Source organism: Trichogramma pretiosum, unplaced genomic scaffold (assembly GCF_000599845.2).
Source record: "Trichogramma pretiosum strain Unisexual culture from Peru unplaced genomic scaffold, Tpre_2.0 scaffold17, whole genome shotgun sequence".
Lineage (NCBI taxonomy): Eukaryota > Metazoa > Arthropoda > Insecta > Hymenoptera > Trichogrammatidae > Trichogramma > Trichogramma pretiosum.
In genome coordinates, this window is record NW_019641225.1 from 1,257,700 (window position 1) to 1,274,644 (window position 16,945).

Genomic DNA, 16,945 nt, shown 5'->3' on the forward strand with positions numbered 1-16,945 from the left:
TTTTTGCCAAATTTTTTTGTCATTAAACATTCAGAGCTCAATATCTCGAAAAACGCCACTTTTTTTGTTTTTTTTATTGTTCCAATCGAAAGATGAAGTCTTTTTACATCGGGTATGGTAGTTTTCAGAGTGTACTTTTGATGAAAATTAAGTAAAATACGGGAGGTCTTAGTTAGCGCTCGGCCGCTCCGCGTGATTTCCAGCCTTGCGCGGCTCGGTGTAACTTGTAACTCGCTCTTATGACATAGTGATTTGGCTGGAAAAATAAATAAACACATGTTTTCGATAGGAAATTTTCTCAGCATTCACATGGTCTAGTCGGATTTTCCAATAATTTACATTGACACCAGAAAAAGTAGAAAATAGACCTTCAAGCCTATTTTTTCTAATGAAAATGAAAATTATTGGAAAATCCAACTAGACCATGTGAATGCTGAGAAAATTTCCTATCGACAACATATGTTGTCGATAGGAAATTATATGGCGGTAGCAAAGGGATGATCCTTTCGACCAACGCTTCAGATGTATCGATTTTTTCTGCGGATCGAATTTTAATATACCGCAACACGAACTCGTCCGTATCGAGTCGTATATCGAAGACAGCAACAGCAGCAGCTCGCCCAATACCGATACGAAAGTCTCATTAGGTAAATAAAGTTTACTCTTACTTTTTGGCCGCAAATTCGGAAGCATCACTACTGAACGCGCACACCTGTTAACATCAATCGATCGGTATTCGAACGGGATGCTTTCTTGCCAGCTTTGCCATGTTTTACGACATTTAAATTGTTTATTTCTCATCACCGTGAACAACGATTTACAAGCCCTGCGGGAAATTATTTGATTAACGAATTTCGTTAAAATCATTATCGAATTACTCGGCTATTGATTTTCCTCGCGACCCTTGACCGCCTTGATTTTTAAAATAAAACGGATCGATTGTGTCTTAACCACGCAGCAAGAGAGATTACTTGAATTATTTAATTCTTTCGAGGATCAACAAATTTTAAGCTCGAGCAAAGAAAGCTCAGTTAGAGAAATATAAATCAAATTGCAGCGAACACACACAGTGGTGGATTTAGTTAAAAAAAAATAAAATAAATGAAAAAAGAAGACGAAAGAAAAAAGGGGCAAAAACGAGGAAAAGAAGCAGCTGCAGCACTAGCAGCACTAGCAGCAGTAGTAGTAGTAGCAGCAGCAGACGGAGAAAAGAAGAGAGACGAAGAAGAACGACCGCAGGCAAGAAATAGAGATTCATCCCTCCTTGCCTACCCCTTTAGCAAATTGCAGAGATCTAAAAATACACACAGACACACTCTCACACACGAATACGTGTCTTATATATGTACGACTAAAGTATATACACGTGTGTGCTTTGCCGCGCTCTCGAGTTTCGTCTATATGTGCATGTACGCGTACATACACACACACACACACACACACACGCACACACAGCATAATGAGACACTCGGGGTGTGCACGGGGTGATTACTGCACAACGACAATTCAGCTTCTTTGTATGTTCAGGTATATACGCGCGCGCACACACATACGTTAATATACATACATATATAAATTTACATACTTGTGTGTGTGTGTGTACGTGGGTGTGGGCGCGGGCGAGGGAAGGGAGTAGGAGTTTTAAGAGAGAGCGAGACAGAGAGGTTCTATCTGGCCCCCACGTGACAAAGAGACAAAGAGAGACGATTGCGGAGCGTGACTAAAAACCACATTTTAAGCCTGTGTGCTTCGCTACGGCCTCCGCCCCTGCCCGAGTACGAGTATGCACGTATGTGTGTGTGTATGCGTTAATGAGGCCGCCGCGTCGCGTTTCGGGTTATAGCGACGACGATCTCACGGTGCCTCCCCCCGTGCGACAATATTGTTCACTTTTTTTTTATCGTACGTTATAACGTATTATTATAATACTCCTTAGTCGTGTATATCGACTAGCGATATCGTCGCGGTGATAATACAAGATCGTACAAAGGTTAAGAGCCACGCGATAAAAAATCCCCGGGAGCTTTTGTGTGTCTTCTTCTTCTTCTCCTACGCCGCGAGAGCTTTAATGAGGAAAATCGTCGTCGTCGTCGTCGGCTGATGCCGGGAAACATCGTTACGAACTTTATATAAGTAGTAGGTATATATGCCGAGCGAGACACAACGGGGGGGCGCGGTGAGGAATATAATATGAAATCGTTCGCGAGATTCACCTTGGTGCGTATATATCTTATAGTGCGCTCGTGAAAAAGTATTGATTCTATCATAATAAAAGCCCATCCTTCAGACGCGCGCGTGTGTGTTTATAAATAAACGTTTACTTTCTCACTCTCTGCTCTGCTGCTGCTTTACTCTGCTCTGCTCTGCTGCTGACTACCTCGTCACGGCATAAATCTAAAAACGTCCGCACGCGTATAGCGCGGCGCAGCTTGCAGCTCTGCAAGCTCAAAATTTTGTGTGTGTATACGCGCACAGTAGTAGTAGTAGTAGTAGTAGTAGGGAAACTCTATACAAACAATATACACAAATCGACTCGCATAAAGTAAATGACATCCGTCGATGCGGAACGAATGTTTATTTGTTTATTGTGGGTGTGTGTGTGCTATATAGCTACTGCTGCGTGCACACAATCGAGCAAATGACTTATTGCCTAAACAAATCGAAAATCGTTCACGTCATAATGCATCGAAAAGCCACAAGAGATCAAACGCGCGCCGACAGCTCGTTAAATATTTTATATAAGTATATAAATCCGTACAAATGAATTCGATCGCGCCCGCAAAATGTCTCTATTATTATAATATAAAGGCGCGCCGCGATTCGCGGTTTTGCGGCTGTATTAGATCAGGCGCGATATCCGCGCGCCGCAGTTGTTTATAATTCTCTTCTCGCACCCGCGCGCGCGTATTGGCGTGTATCCTAATAATATATTAGATCGCGGAAAATAAACTCACAGCCGAGATTGACGTGCGCCGGATCATCGTTTGTTTAAATTTAGCCATCCGAAATTTTGGCTCTCGCGTCGCGCGTCGATATAATCCTCTCGCACCTTATCGAAGTAATTTTCCGGTTCATCGCGCTTGTGGCCTTTCGACGCTCACATACATATAGTTTATATAAAATATCGAGTATAGATGTATGTTTACAATAGCGCAAGTCTATACACACACACACGCACACGTTTCGTTTCGGGCAAATCTTAACGGCGACGCTGGCTCGAGTTCTGTATGAGCTGCGGCGCTGTGCATGTAAGTGTATATAATATGTACGTGTATCGGCCGAGTGGGCTTTATCAAAGGCTTTTAAGAATAGATGCTTGCCTCGCGCTCGCCCAGCGTATATATAGAGAGAGATGCCGATGTACAGAGCTACTAGCCTTTGGTTCTCTTTCTCTTTCTCTCTCTCTCTCTCTCTCTCTCTCTCTCTCTCTCTCTCTCTCTCTCTCTCTTGGCTTTATAACGTCGCTGTTGTATATCCAAGTTGGCCGAATTCAATGCGCGGCTTGACCCCAATAGCAATCAATAATATTTTATGTATGTGAAATGAGATTTATGCTGCACAGACGACGGTGGTCCACACTCGCACACGTCGAATTACGACGTCTAGAAATAAGTGTGTGTGTGTGGTTAAAGCTCGACACGAGATTCTTTGTTAAATGCGCCAGAATCAATCCGTCGTAGAATTGTTTAGTATCAATAATGACCTAGTTAAGAAAAAATTACGATTTGTAATGTTAAAGTGTTTAATATTTCTAACTTTACCAATATCAGAAACAACTCCGAAAACAAGCTAATTGATAGTAAGGTTACTTAAAACATAACAAATGTAACATTACAAATCGTAATTTTTTCTCCACCGCTAGATGGCGAGTATCTTTATTTGTAAAATCTGCAAGTGGCAAGCGCGCGTTTAAAAAATCTAATTCATTACTCAATTTATTTTCTTGACCTGTTGAGCAGCCCCACCAGGGCCTGATCATAGAATATTGAAGGCTCAAAGTAAATTCAGAAATTATTCATTCATGAGGCTTGTTAATTTTTACGAATTTCGAATAGACAAAAAAAGTCACTAAATACAAAACGACGTGAAAATTACACGGTTAAAAATGTTGAAAAACCCTTTACATTTCTAATCAGTGTAGTCCATCAGTCTATTAGAAACTTTTTCATCATTGCCTAAAAACTAGCTATAAAATGTTCAACGTTTCTACTTGTGGGCACGCGTTTTTTACACTAGAAACGTCGTATTTAAATACGAATACTCGCAGCCCTTTTCGAACCACGCGCCGTACCACCCGCCACACACCGTCAATGTATACGTAGCGAGTTTAAATAAATAAAATTCAAATGTAAATTCAACGCGGCGTAACGCACCGTCGTCGTTCGCCTTCGCTAGCAGCGGTTCTCTCTCTGGGGAGCTGCACTGCACTGCACGGCGAATCCTTTTGATCCCCCACGCCCGGCCGAAAGTTGGCGTCGTCGTCGTCGTCGTCGTCGAAGCACGACAAGTGTGAATTTAATAGCAGTTTAAACAAACTCGCATATATAAATATAGTCGAGCCCGAGATCGCCGAGTCGCTGCGAGAAGCGTCGAGTCTCGTATACCTATACGCGCGCACACATTCTTGATGGCATGCATACATGCATCAAATTCTCGCGCGCCCTAGGTTCATCTCGCGCGTCAGAGAAAAAAACTTTATTTTCTCTCTGCCTGGCCTGCATCGTCGCGTGTACACATCGTATACCCCGCATATATCTCGGAACTTCGAGCTCTCTTCGAGGCAACTCGGGGGCTTGCGTTACCGAATATAACCCGACGACTTCGCAGCTACTATCGTACTTCGGCTGCCACAGCGTCGTTGTCGTCGTCTTCGTCGTCGTAGCTAGAGTAGCGCAGCGATAGATATTTGTTCAGACGCAGAGTGCCGCAAGCTCGCAAGCTCGTCGTCGTCTGCCGCCACCGCCCTGCCTCACTCTGCGCACAGCTATCGCGCGCGATATATATTATTATATGCCGGCGCGCGCGAAAAATACGACTACACGGCGCGCACGTCGACGAGAGAGAGAGAGAGAGAGAGAGAGAGAGAGAGGAAAGTGTCTCTCTCTCTCGACGACGAAAAAAAAAAGTAGCGTCAATGGAAAAAGCTTTCACTCTGCGCCGCTCGCTTGTGCTTTGCTGCTGTTGCTGCAGCATATATGTATGGACGCGTCGAGCTAGCTGGAGTACAGCTAGTCTGAGGATTTGCGAGTCGTTATTCTATTTTATTTTTTTCATTTTTTTTTCGCAGCATCTACTCGAAAAGCTTAGACCGTGTTTTTTTTTTTAGGTCAAATTATTCGCTGCACGCGTATATTGTTTAACCGTGAACTATAAAGATGAGAGTGCGTCGACAACGCCGGCTCCAAGTTCAGGAAAAGAAAAAAAAAGCGGCACGCATTTCGTACACACGTTGATTACAAATTGTTGAAAGTTATATCCGTGGCATATGGCTGTACGAAAATTCGCGCCGAGGACCATCGAATAACAAGAACGGCAAACAGGGCTTGAAAATACTCCAGAACAAATACGCCGTGTACGTAGTAGTAGTAGTAGTAGTAGAAGCACGAGCCAAAAAAGGAACGAAGGAACGCGCCCGGTAAATTTTCTCCGTGCGAGAGAGAGAGGGAGAGAGAGAGAGAATGCTATATGCATACAAAAATGCGCAAATAAAGTAACGTTTCTCTCTCTCTCTCTTTCTCTCTCTCGGCCAACAGGTAAAATAAACTAGTGAGCGAGGCACACGTACACACGTATGAACTGGACGTATGTATGTACCAAACACGTTGAAATCCAATCCTTCCGAGAGTTGTACACATACACACATATTGTGTGTGAGCTACTATCTCGCAGCGAGTCTAGTTTTTACCGAGGCGTTTGTGTGTAGAGTGAAAAAAATATATAGGGAGTGAGAGAGAGAGAGAAACGATAGATGTATGTGTGAGTGTGGGTGTTGTGCAGGTCTCTCTCTCCGTATACCGAAGCGAGAAAGTGAAAAAAAAACTTGCAGCCAGATGAGGCCAAATAGTCGGCAGCAGTACACTACAGAAAAAGCTATGCGAAATATGGATACTCTCTCTTCCTCTTACTTCTCTCTTTGGGTATTTCCTTGAAGGATGTGCTTTATCGCTTTTTGCAGAATTTTTTTTATATACATATAACAATAATGCACTCGACAAGAGAGAGAGGCATTTTTCGTCGGAAAATGTATACCCCGCTTTTTTTCGATTGTTAAAATAATTGTTCGGACAGTGGGTAGAATAGAACGTGCGCGAGTCGTACGTGTGTAGAAAATAACTCGAGCGTGCAGTGAGATCGTGATACATTATCTTCGCGCATTCTTGAAAAAAAATGATTTTTCTCTCTTTTTTTAATTTTTCAGAAACACGTACGTTTATATTTTCAAAAAAAAAATGGAATTATTTTTACTATAAAAAGAACGAAAGAAGAAATATCGTTGCGCGAGCTCGAGCCAACGAACGAGGTGAATAATTTCTTAAAACTCGACGCGGACAAGTAAAGTGCCAGTGACCAGGTATAGAGTACACACAGAGGCGGCGGCGGCGGCGTCGGTGCGAGAATATAAAATGAGCTTTCGATCTAATTCAGGTATATGTATACACAGGCGGTGCTCGCGCGGCCGGTGACAAAGTGCACTGTACTCTACATATATTTTTCTTACAAAGTAAAATATCGAATTTTGCCTCTCGGCGTAAATTTCGAACGTACATAATATAATAGCCTCGCGAGCTGCTGCGTAAATATTTTTAATTCATTGTAACCGCGCGTAGTGGCGATTATGTAAAGGGTGTACTACGCGTTGAAATTAATTCCCTCCCACGCGGCTCGCTCAATTTTTCAATTAAAAAGGTAGAGTACAAAATAAACGCAGTACCTTGCATTTGGGATACTCCTCCTCGGGCGGCGACCTCTTCCAGCCGAGCAGCGGCGGTATGCAGATCACCGCCGACAGCACCCAGACCATGGCGATCATGAGCGCGGCCCTCGTCGGGGTGCGCTTCTTCAGATAATCCACGGCTTTGGTGATGCTCCAGAACCGGTCCAAACTGATCAAGCACAGATTCATGATACTGGCGGTGCACAGCAGCACGTCCATCGCCGAGTGTATGTCGCACCACCAGTAACCGAAGATCCAGTAGCCCATTATCTCGTTGGCCAGCGAGAACGGCATTATGACGAGGCCGAGAAAGAAGTCGGCCACCGCCAGACTGGCGATGAACCAGTTCTGTATGTTCTTCAGCGCCTTCTCCGTGGCGATGGCGATGATCACGAGCATGTTGCCGATCACTATCACGATCATCAGCAGAGTGACGACGATCGAGGCGAAGATGATGTGCGGCAGCCCGTAGCCCGACGGATAGGTGCCCTCGAGGATGTAGCTGTCGTTGTACAGGCTCGAGTTCCAGTCGCTGAGATTCGAACCGCCGGCTAAGTCGACGATCGCGCTGTCCGAGAACGTGCCGTTGAACGCGGCGTCGAAGGCCGTCAGGGCGCCGTAACCGAAGAGCAGCTGGCTGCCCGCGCCGTCCACCTGCTGCTGCATCATCGCGTCGTCGTAATCCATGTTATTACCAGCGACGCTCATGTCTTCCTCGATCTCCTCCTGTTCCTCGACGCACGAGTCGATACTGTCTTGGTCGCGGCAATTATTATTATTATTATTATCACTATTACTATTAGCTTCCGAGGACGATGCCACTTGGGCGATATCACCTGTCTGCGCACTCGATAATATTATCGTAGTAGTGGTCGAGGTCGTCGTCGTCAGAGAGTCGTCGCGAGCAACGTCCCACGTGTTCATAATGTCGTAACTTACGTAGTCGCCCCCCGCCACGCCTGGACTACCTCGAGCTCTGTAGTCCGTGGACAATACGTTTGATCTCTTGTTGTTGTTGTTGTTGTCGTCGTTGACACTCGTGCTCATCGTCACGTCGCGTTGCTGATTCGACGACGACAACGACGATGACGACGTGCCATAATCGAGCGAGTCCTTTCTGTAATTGTTGCCATCGTCTCGGACGACGACACGATGCTCTTGCTGCTATCTCGTCGCGTCGCTGCTCTGCCGCGCTATCCTCTGTATTATTATCATAGGCAGCGTCGCGTTGTTGACGCTGCTGCAATTTGGACTGTCGTTGTTGCAAACGGTCTGCTGCTGCTGCTGTTGCGGCCACGACGACGACGAGCCGCTGTTTTTGGCTACGGCTGCTGCGGTCGACGCCGGCGACGACGACGAGGACGACGTCGTGAGCGACGAGCACATCAGCAACGCGATCGTCGTCGTTAATAAGACAGATCGAGATCTTGTTCTTCCTCTCGTCGATAGCTCCGAGCATCTCGTCGTCAGGGCTACTAGCTGAGCAGCCGTCGTCATTGCCCGCCTTCGCCACGTTTCACGACTCCGTCATCGCCTTCTTCCTCTTTACCACCGCCTCTCTTTCTTTCCTCTCTCTCGAGGATTCGGAGCACCGCACGCACGTACACACGCCTCTCGTTTATCGAATGACGCTGATTTTTCTTCTCTCTTCTTCGTTCTTCGAAGATTCACTCGCGCACACGTGATACAACTAGGAACAAACAACTGCACACTCACAAAAGCTTCTCACATCTCAATTATTTTTTTTTTCACTCGGCTTGATAAAGTAGTAGTAGTTGGCTTTTAAACCCACAGAGAGAAAAGTGGGAGAATTAGAACTCGCGACTACACTTATTGGATTAGATTGATAAAAGGAGCGTCGTCGTCGAGGAGGAGGAGGAGGATGAGGAGGTGACTCGATATATTTCTGCCGGCATGCCCCTGCTTTTTTTTATTCGGCAAGAAGACTCCACGGCAATGACGTCGTGGCTCTCGGCATTTTATTGAACGCTTTTCCTCTCTTCTTGCTCTTATGCAAAACGTTCTGTGGAGCAGGCTGGCTGCTGCTGCTGCTGAGGAGGAGGAGAGAGAGAAAATGAATTTTTCAACGCATCGCTCCAACTACCTACGCTAGAGCTCTACACTCGATCTACTAGAAGAGAGAGAGAGTAAAAATGACGACGACGGCGGCGGCAGCGGCGACGACGATCGAGTCATATCTTCTCCCAAGGAGAGAAGTGAAAGAGCTCCCCGAGTATTATATATATTCACCACTTTTCGGGTACGAGGGAAAAAAAGCAGGCAGCTATCTATCCTATACGTGCTCGGCAGAAGCCGAAGTCGTTCGCTCTCTCTCTCTCGAAGCTGGGGAAGGAAGATTATCCCCCGATAAGCCGCTGATCAATGGCAAATCGAGCTGTTTCCTCGTATTTTCCATACAGATGCATCATATTTTGCCTATCTGCCAACTACTAGTCGTATATGCGGCGTCGTTCGTTCGTTCGTTCGTTCTCTCCGCACGAAGTTCGAAGTCCCGTGTTGTGTCCTTGACTCGCGGCGGCGCGGCACAGCACAACATAACACACCAACACCACTACCACTACTGCACCACCGCTGCTCTTGTGAACTTTCAATTTCTCTTTTACGCCGCTTTGCCCGAGACTTTGTACATACGTACACGCGTACACAGGAGCTGCAGCAGCAGTAACGGCAAAAGCTCGCGCGCGCACGGCAGCACTGGCACACACACACACACAGAGCTGCGAGAACTAATTAATTATCCGTGACGTTTAAAAGGAGCTAGCGAGCGAGCGAGCTGCGTAAGAGCCCCGAGCTTTTGATACAAGAACAGGCAGGCAGGCAGACTTTTGCCGGCTTTAGCCCCTTTTCTGCAGTATATGTACTATTAGCGCAGTTTCTTCGGCTTTAATGGAACTAGCGGCACAAGCACACGCGCGCGATTGTCCGTTTTCAGCGGCGATTTTTTCCTAGGAATCCGTGGTGGAGCAGGTGGTGTATAGAGACACCTACCTACCGCGTAGCACAAACTAACTTATATTATACTATATTCAAAGTAGCACTCGTAGCACTCGAGAGTATAAGAAAAAGTTTTTTTCATTTATTTTATATATACCTCGACGAAACTCGAACCAACCAAAACAAAACAAAATCACAGAACAACTCGTTGGTCGTGTGTGTATTCGTTGGGGGATCGAGAGAAAGAGAGTGGCTTACACAGCGGGAGAGTAGGGTATATATAAACTTGGATGAGCCGTTAAATGCCGGTCAGTCGGCTACGTCGTTTTTATCATTCTACTCCTGCTGCAAGCTCGACTTTCCGCGCGCACTGGTTATCTCTTTCTCTCTCTCGGCTCGTTTTATTCCTCTCTCTTTACTACAGACGTAGAGAGAGACTCGGACACTGATACACACAGATTGCACACGTAGAGGCGGGTACAACAGTGCAGCCGATAGTAATGGTAGTAGTGGTATCCTCTCGTCTCGTCCGTCGAGAGCTTTTCTCTCTCTCTCTCGTCTCTAGTACAGAGGGTATGTCGGATGAAATAGCAGGAAATACCACGAGGATCTGCAACTTTGATCTGTCTTTTTTTTCTCTACTTCTTCTGCTCCTTATACTTCTTCCACTGCTCTACCACATCAGCCGTTATTATCGCTTATATGGCGCGCGAAAACGATATCTCTGCTCTCGCAGGAGAGCGGATAAAGTCACACACCTTTTTTCAACGCGTACACACATGTACGACGACGACGACGTTCGATTAGATTCCGTTCGTGCGTCGTATCGTTCTGATTTTTTTTTGCCTTTCTTTCTTTCTTAGAGAGCTTTTTGTAATTCGCCGCCTCGGTTTATAATGCACGCGACTACAGTGAGAGAGAGAAAGCGGGTAGCGGAGTGCTGCACTTTTGGCCTCGTTTCGCACTCGCTCTCTCTTTAGCGGTGCACGGACTACTACACCGACTACGCGATACGATGCGATGGGTGCGTGCGGCAGCGGTACAACAGTGGGGCTCGTGTATATGTACGTAGATATATATCGGTGATGGGTTTAACACACATGTACAAACAGAGACGGACGAAGACGCGCGCGAGGCGTCCGTCTCGCGAGGAGCCTTACGAGCGACTACTGCCGCTCTCGCTCTATATACCGACTGCTCTACGCGCGAATATTCGCCTGCTGCTGCTGCTGCTTTAACGCACACTCGCGGCGGCACAGGCGCTGGTGGTGGTGGCAGCGGCACACAAGACTCGTATGTGTGTTAGTGTGCAATGTAGCCCAGTAGCGAACGCGAGAGCGAGATAGATATATGTATATAGAGCGAAAAAGGCGCGCAAGCTCTGCTGCGCCGACGTTGGCTACTGCTGCTGCTGCTGCTGCTTCTACTGCTGCTACTACTACTACTGCCTCTGTCCTGCTGCTGCCACAGTGGCAGCTTGTGCGCGTATGTATATATAGGTACCTACTACTGCGCTGCTGCACACTGCGCGATGGGGTTCGTGCGCGCACGCGTGCGTACATACATAGCATGCGTGTGCGTGTGCGTACATGTGCGTTACAACATAATAAATATAGACCCCCCACCGACCGACCGACGGAAGAGGAGGAGGAGGAGGTGGAGGAGGAGGAACGAGGCTATCAGTTCATTGCGAAACGTCGAACCTGCACCAACGACGACGTCGACGCGCACTGACCCCTATATTATACACGCGCTGCTCTATTCGAGCGGGCGGGTGCGAGCGAGCAACTACTTTATTTACCACGTAATCTGCATTGGTAAATAAACTTGCGACGCGTGTGCTTGCGAGAGCTTGCGAGTTGGAAACAGAGAGAGAGAGATGCGACGTTTTTGAAGCACCTTTGGCAGAGCTTCAAAAACGCTTTCTTGAAACCCTTTTCTATCTCTCTCGACTCGCGTGCGATAGATATATGTGTAGAGCTTGCGCGCAGGGTGTGGGACATACGGCGAAGGAGTATAAGGACAGAAAAGAGCACAGAGGGAAGCAAGCCAAAATGTTGACCGAAAGATTGCCCGATGTTTTGAAAAGCTCTATCTATCTATCTCTCTCTCTGACGTCAAATTAGTCATGAGAACTTTTTACGCCTGGGTGCGCCCCCACCCTCGCGCCAAAGTACACTCGGAGATCGTCATGAAAACTTTATTAATCTGTCCATTAAGGTCCGAGGGCGGGCGTGGCTGCCGTTGCAAGCTCGCGCTTATAAGGACGCACAAGAGAGAGCTTGCGAATCGAAAATTTAGCAGTTTAAGTAACTCGTGCACCTGATTTTTTTTTCCTGTAGCGCTCCGTAAAATCGAGAGCTTTCGCAAGCGCGAAAAATGAAAATCATTCGGAAACTTTTCATTGCGTTCTGGGAGAGAGAGAGAGAGAGTATAAATAAAATCTCTCAGCACGGAATCTCTCGGGTAAAATACTCCTCTCTCTGCAAAGTGCGTGGAGTAAAATTTCTAAGATTCGCAGAAAACTTTCGGAAAACATTTCATCAATTTCATCAAATAGAGAGAGAGTTTCTTATTTGTTTCGCGAGCACCCAAGGTAAACAATCGGTATGGAGGAAAACTATTCGCCCGAAACGGTATGTGCACGTTTTTAAAAGGATTTTTTCTTCTTTTATTTTATTATTTTTCTTTTTTTCTCCATTTTTTTTTCGTTGTAAAAATGCAAAAGTACAAGAACAAAAGAGTCCGTATTTGCAAGGGATTGATTGTTTCGGAGAATTCGGTCTTACCCATTTTTCATTTTTATCGTATACATACTCTCAAACTGCATTAATGCCGCTGCTGCTTTGTGTGTACGTACACGAGAGGGGGGGCATGCACGATCTATTGAACCTTTTTCCGTAAGCACTACTACTTTACTGCTACTCTTCATCGATATTCGAACTTTTGTATATTATTCCCTTTCTATTTGCATTTCAAACGAATGCACTCTCTGCTATTAAATCATAAAATTATTACGTAAGCAGGTATACATTCAACGGCTTTCGTAAAAGGATATTATCATTGAAGTCAGTAAGTAACTATTTAAATATTCAGCGAACAAATTGTAACTCCTCATATGAATGTTTATAGGCGAGGTTCAAAAAAAAAATACATCCGTTGAACTATCGTATCTTTAATATTGTTTGAAACAATTATGGTATTTATAATTATACAGTGCATATAATACACATATTATTATTATACACATATTTCGACTTTGCCACTTGCAGATTTATACTTGAAGGTATTCGCCATCTAGCGGTGGAGACTCAAAGAGGTGTCACCGTACAAAAAGTAGTTGAAAACTGATCTAAATTTTTTGAAGCAGTTACATTTCCATTCATAGATCATTTGAAACGCGCTCAAAATTTTTAAAATAATTGTAACAGAAAAATTGCAAAAGAACAGACCAATTGATGTTAACCTAATTTAAATGGTCATTTTTTAGTTATCAAGCCAACATTATTATGCTAAGCATTCCTATCAGTGACGGCCTCGATAAATTCAGAACGAATCGAAAATGATGAATTTAGAAATTCGTACGAACGATCGTACGTCTCCTCCACCCGCACCGAGCGAGCACACATCGCATAGTTTATATAAATTTTCACTAGTGCTATTATGCCGAGCAGCAGCTCCAGTCAAATTGCGCGCGCGCGCAGTAAATTGTCATGAAATATAAAGTTTGACCGATGCATCGCACACGATGAACAGGTTGAACAAGCTCTCGCACACACACGTACACATAGCTCCTTTCAAGTATATAGAGAAGAAGCAATCGAATCAATTAAGCTTATATCAATCACTGACACTTCCTCGAAGTTTCTCCCAGCCGGGGGGAAACTTGCACTATAGTGGTAGTGATGGGTGGTGGTAGTAGTAGTAGTAGTGGTACTATAGTATAGTTTTGCTTCTTCGTCCTTGAGTGGCAAGTAATACACTCCAGTATTCAATGCGCGCCTCCTCGCGTCGATACAACGTGTTATATATATAACGTTATACACTCATCCCGTCGAATGGCCCTCTGAAACGTATCACATCTTGGCAAATATCCTCCCCGCCACCCTCCACTGCTGCTGCTGCTGCTGCTGCTGCTGCTGCTCTGGGTTAGATATATTATACTATTAAGCGCCGAAGAAGCCTATTTGTCCCGTGCTGCGACGACGTTCTTATTATTATATATGCCGAGGAGACAAGGTGTCCTCGCGATAACCCCTTGCGAACTGCGTACGTTTCATTTTTATTTGTTAACCTTTTTTTTTTTAATGTTAAACTTCTCTCTTTTCTTGTCGCCGTTGCGCGTGACCTTCCATTAAGACGTTATGTGATGTGATCGATGGTGTGCTCGATAGACGATGATAAAAGTGTGTATAGCGAAAAACGCCGACGCCGCCGACGCGTTGCCACTGACCGTGATTAATCTGCTCAAGGTTTCTTCGGCGCGTATATAAAGGCGTGAATAATGTCTCGCGAGACGTGTTGGCTTATGTGCCGCGCAATATTATATATTATTTGCAAGTGGTCTCGAATTGAAAATCTATATCGGCGGTTCGATTTTTTTATTATTTTACCTGTGAGTATGCGGCTATGCTTCTGCTCAAACATTTATTTTTTTTTTCATGTAAAAATATAGTTTCGTATCAGTTAAAAATGACTTACTCGTTGGTAGAAACGCTCATCATCAATAATGAAATAACGATTAAAAAATAATCTCTTAAAGTGTTCTAAAATACAAAAAAATATTAATTGTCTTGATTTTGAACTTTTTGTATAGCAATTATGTTATAGTATATTTTGTAAAAAGTGTGCGAAGAAGTTGACTCATCCAGGAGTTATTTTCCGAGCATAGCGAGGGTGAAAAATAACTCCTGGATGAGTCAACTTCCTCGCGGATTAGTTGCAAACGATATTTTTCAACTTTGTTTGCTAGAAACTAGGGTTTTCTGACGATTTAAGGTTAGAAAATCCGTGTTTCGTGCACGCAGTGTTAAGGAATAGTATATTTTGTAACAAGTGCGCGAAGCAGTTGACTCATCCAGGAGTTGTTTTCACCCGAACGTAGCAAGGGTGCAAAGACTTTTTCTTTCGGTTTAGTGTTTTTTTATCGTTTTTTGAGTCAACGGTTTCGGAAAAACGGGCTGACCAATTCTTATGAAAATCTTGGGTATAGTCGTTGAGACTGTGCGGATGAAGGTCTGATTGTATAAATGGTATCTATTTTTCTTTTTTTTTTCTTCTTTTTTAACCCACCGAATAATAATTTTCATCAATTTTTTTAAACTTTTCAATTCTGCATTTCAGGTGACTAAGTGGAGAAATTACAAATTGACTCCATCAACGATCTTGAAATATTTTTGTTAGCGTACAAAATTTATTTTGTGAAACAAATTAAAATTTGAGTATACATTTAATAAAACTTATTGTATACTTGAGTATACAGCAACGAAGCAATATCAAATGGAATTTAATTTATTAACACAAAGTCGCTGTCAATTTATTGGCATAGAGTTTCCTCATAAAAAATGCTATTATTATATACATGACCACTAATATAAACCGAGCAAACCTTTATCATTGACAAATTAATAATAAATCTTCAATTGAAGCTATTGACCGATTGTGCTGAGAGTATACGTTGCACGTTACTCGCTGGGTATCGTGAAGTACTATTAAAAATTGCTCGAGCTGAAAATTCGCCCTCGGGTCGTGCCGTGATCCCTCGTTTTGCCCAAAAATCATAACTGCACCGATTGAAAAATATACTATTTTTTTTATGCGTATTCTAGAATTGTGAACTTTCGTTCAAGCGCTGGAAAATGATAAGATTAGGATTTTTGCAAAGGTATTATAAAAATTTAATGATTTAGTATAATCGCGAATGTTTTCTGTTTATTGAAATCGTTCAACATTCTGCATGTATAGATGCGACTAGTAAATAAAAATTATTCGCATGATTTAGCGATCAGGTCGCTAGCGAAAACAGATGCAATTTGAATTTTTTCTGGAATAGATCGATGAATCATAGTATAAATATTTCAATTTTTGAGTCGATAAAAGAAAACAAATCGAGTGCCCAAAGGTTCTCTAGATGTGTTTATCGATAGAAAAGTCATTGTCAATCGGTATTCAGTCGAGTCGCCAAGGGTGATTTATGCCACTAAAGACGGCTAGCCGCCAAGCAAATATTATAGAAGTCTCGGTTCGTTAGATTTTCAATGATCATGTCGCAGCAGAGAATCGGCAGTCGGTAACGTATCAGCACCAAGAACGACTCCAGTGCCCAGTCCCGGAAAAATCGCCTCGACAGCATGTCGCACAGGCGCCGCTCGCAAGCGTCCACGCTGCTATGATAATAAAAGCTCATAAATATTCTCGATCGAGCCAACCTGTGGTAGTCCGCCAACGCGAGTCGTTTCGCCTCCGCGGCTCGCGATCCCATCAGATCGTAGAGCGACAGGTCCGGATGAATCAGGTATTCTTTTGCCTCGCTCTTGAACTTGTTGTCGTAACCCCAAGGTATTTCGAGATTCGCCGATCTCTCGAACAATTCGCAGATGTCGAACAGTCGCATGATCGTCATAGCGTCGCATCGATCCAGCTCGTATCCTCTCTTCTCGAGGCGCTCGACGATGGTCAGAACGCCGGCCGCGAATTGTATCTTTTCGCCTTTATCCAATGCATTGGCAAACGTAATGCATTGTATCTTTTCGCCATTACCCAATCTATCGACAAACCCGTGGAAGCGTCTCGCGGTGGGAAAAACGAAGCTCTCGAGATCGGCGCCACGATCCAGGAGTCGATCCACGTTGTCCGGATTGTAATTCGCCACCGCCCATTGCAACGGTGTCAGGCCCTCCTTGTCTTGGGCGTCGATCAACGCCGTCTTATTTATCTCTTCGCAGGTATCCAAGAAAACGTCCACCAAGCCGTTGTCGTCGTCGCATCTCTTCTGGCAGATGACGTGCAGAGGCGTGTACCCTCTCGCGTCGGTCGAGCTCGGATCGGCGCCCTGTT

At 44.6% G+C, this 16,945-nt stretch overlaps 1 protein-coding gene across 1 annotated transcript in view; it reads right to left on the bottom strand.

The window, feature by feature from the left end:
- The window catches only part of LOC106649288 (alpha-2C adrenergic receptor), a 190,181-nt gene extending 179,128 nt beyond the window's left edge, over positions 1-11,053 (bottom strand). Inside the window, exon 1 of the mRNA XM_023458201.1 lies at positions 6,932-11,053. Coding sequence (XP_023313969.1) covers positions 6,932-7,981 — 1,050 coding nt within the window. The 5' untranslated portion in view covers positions 7,982-11,053. The remainder of the gene's footprint in view (positions 1-6,931) is intronic.
- Between the last annotated feature and the right edge of the window lie 5,892 nt (positions 11,054-16,945).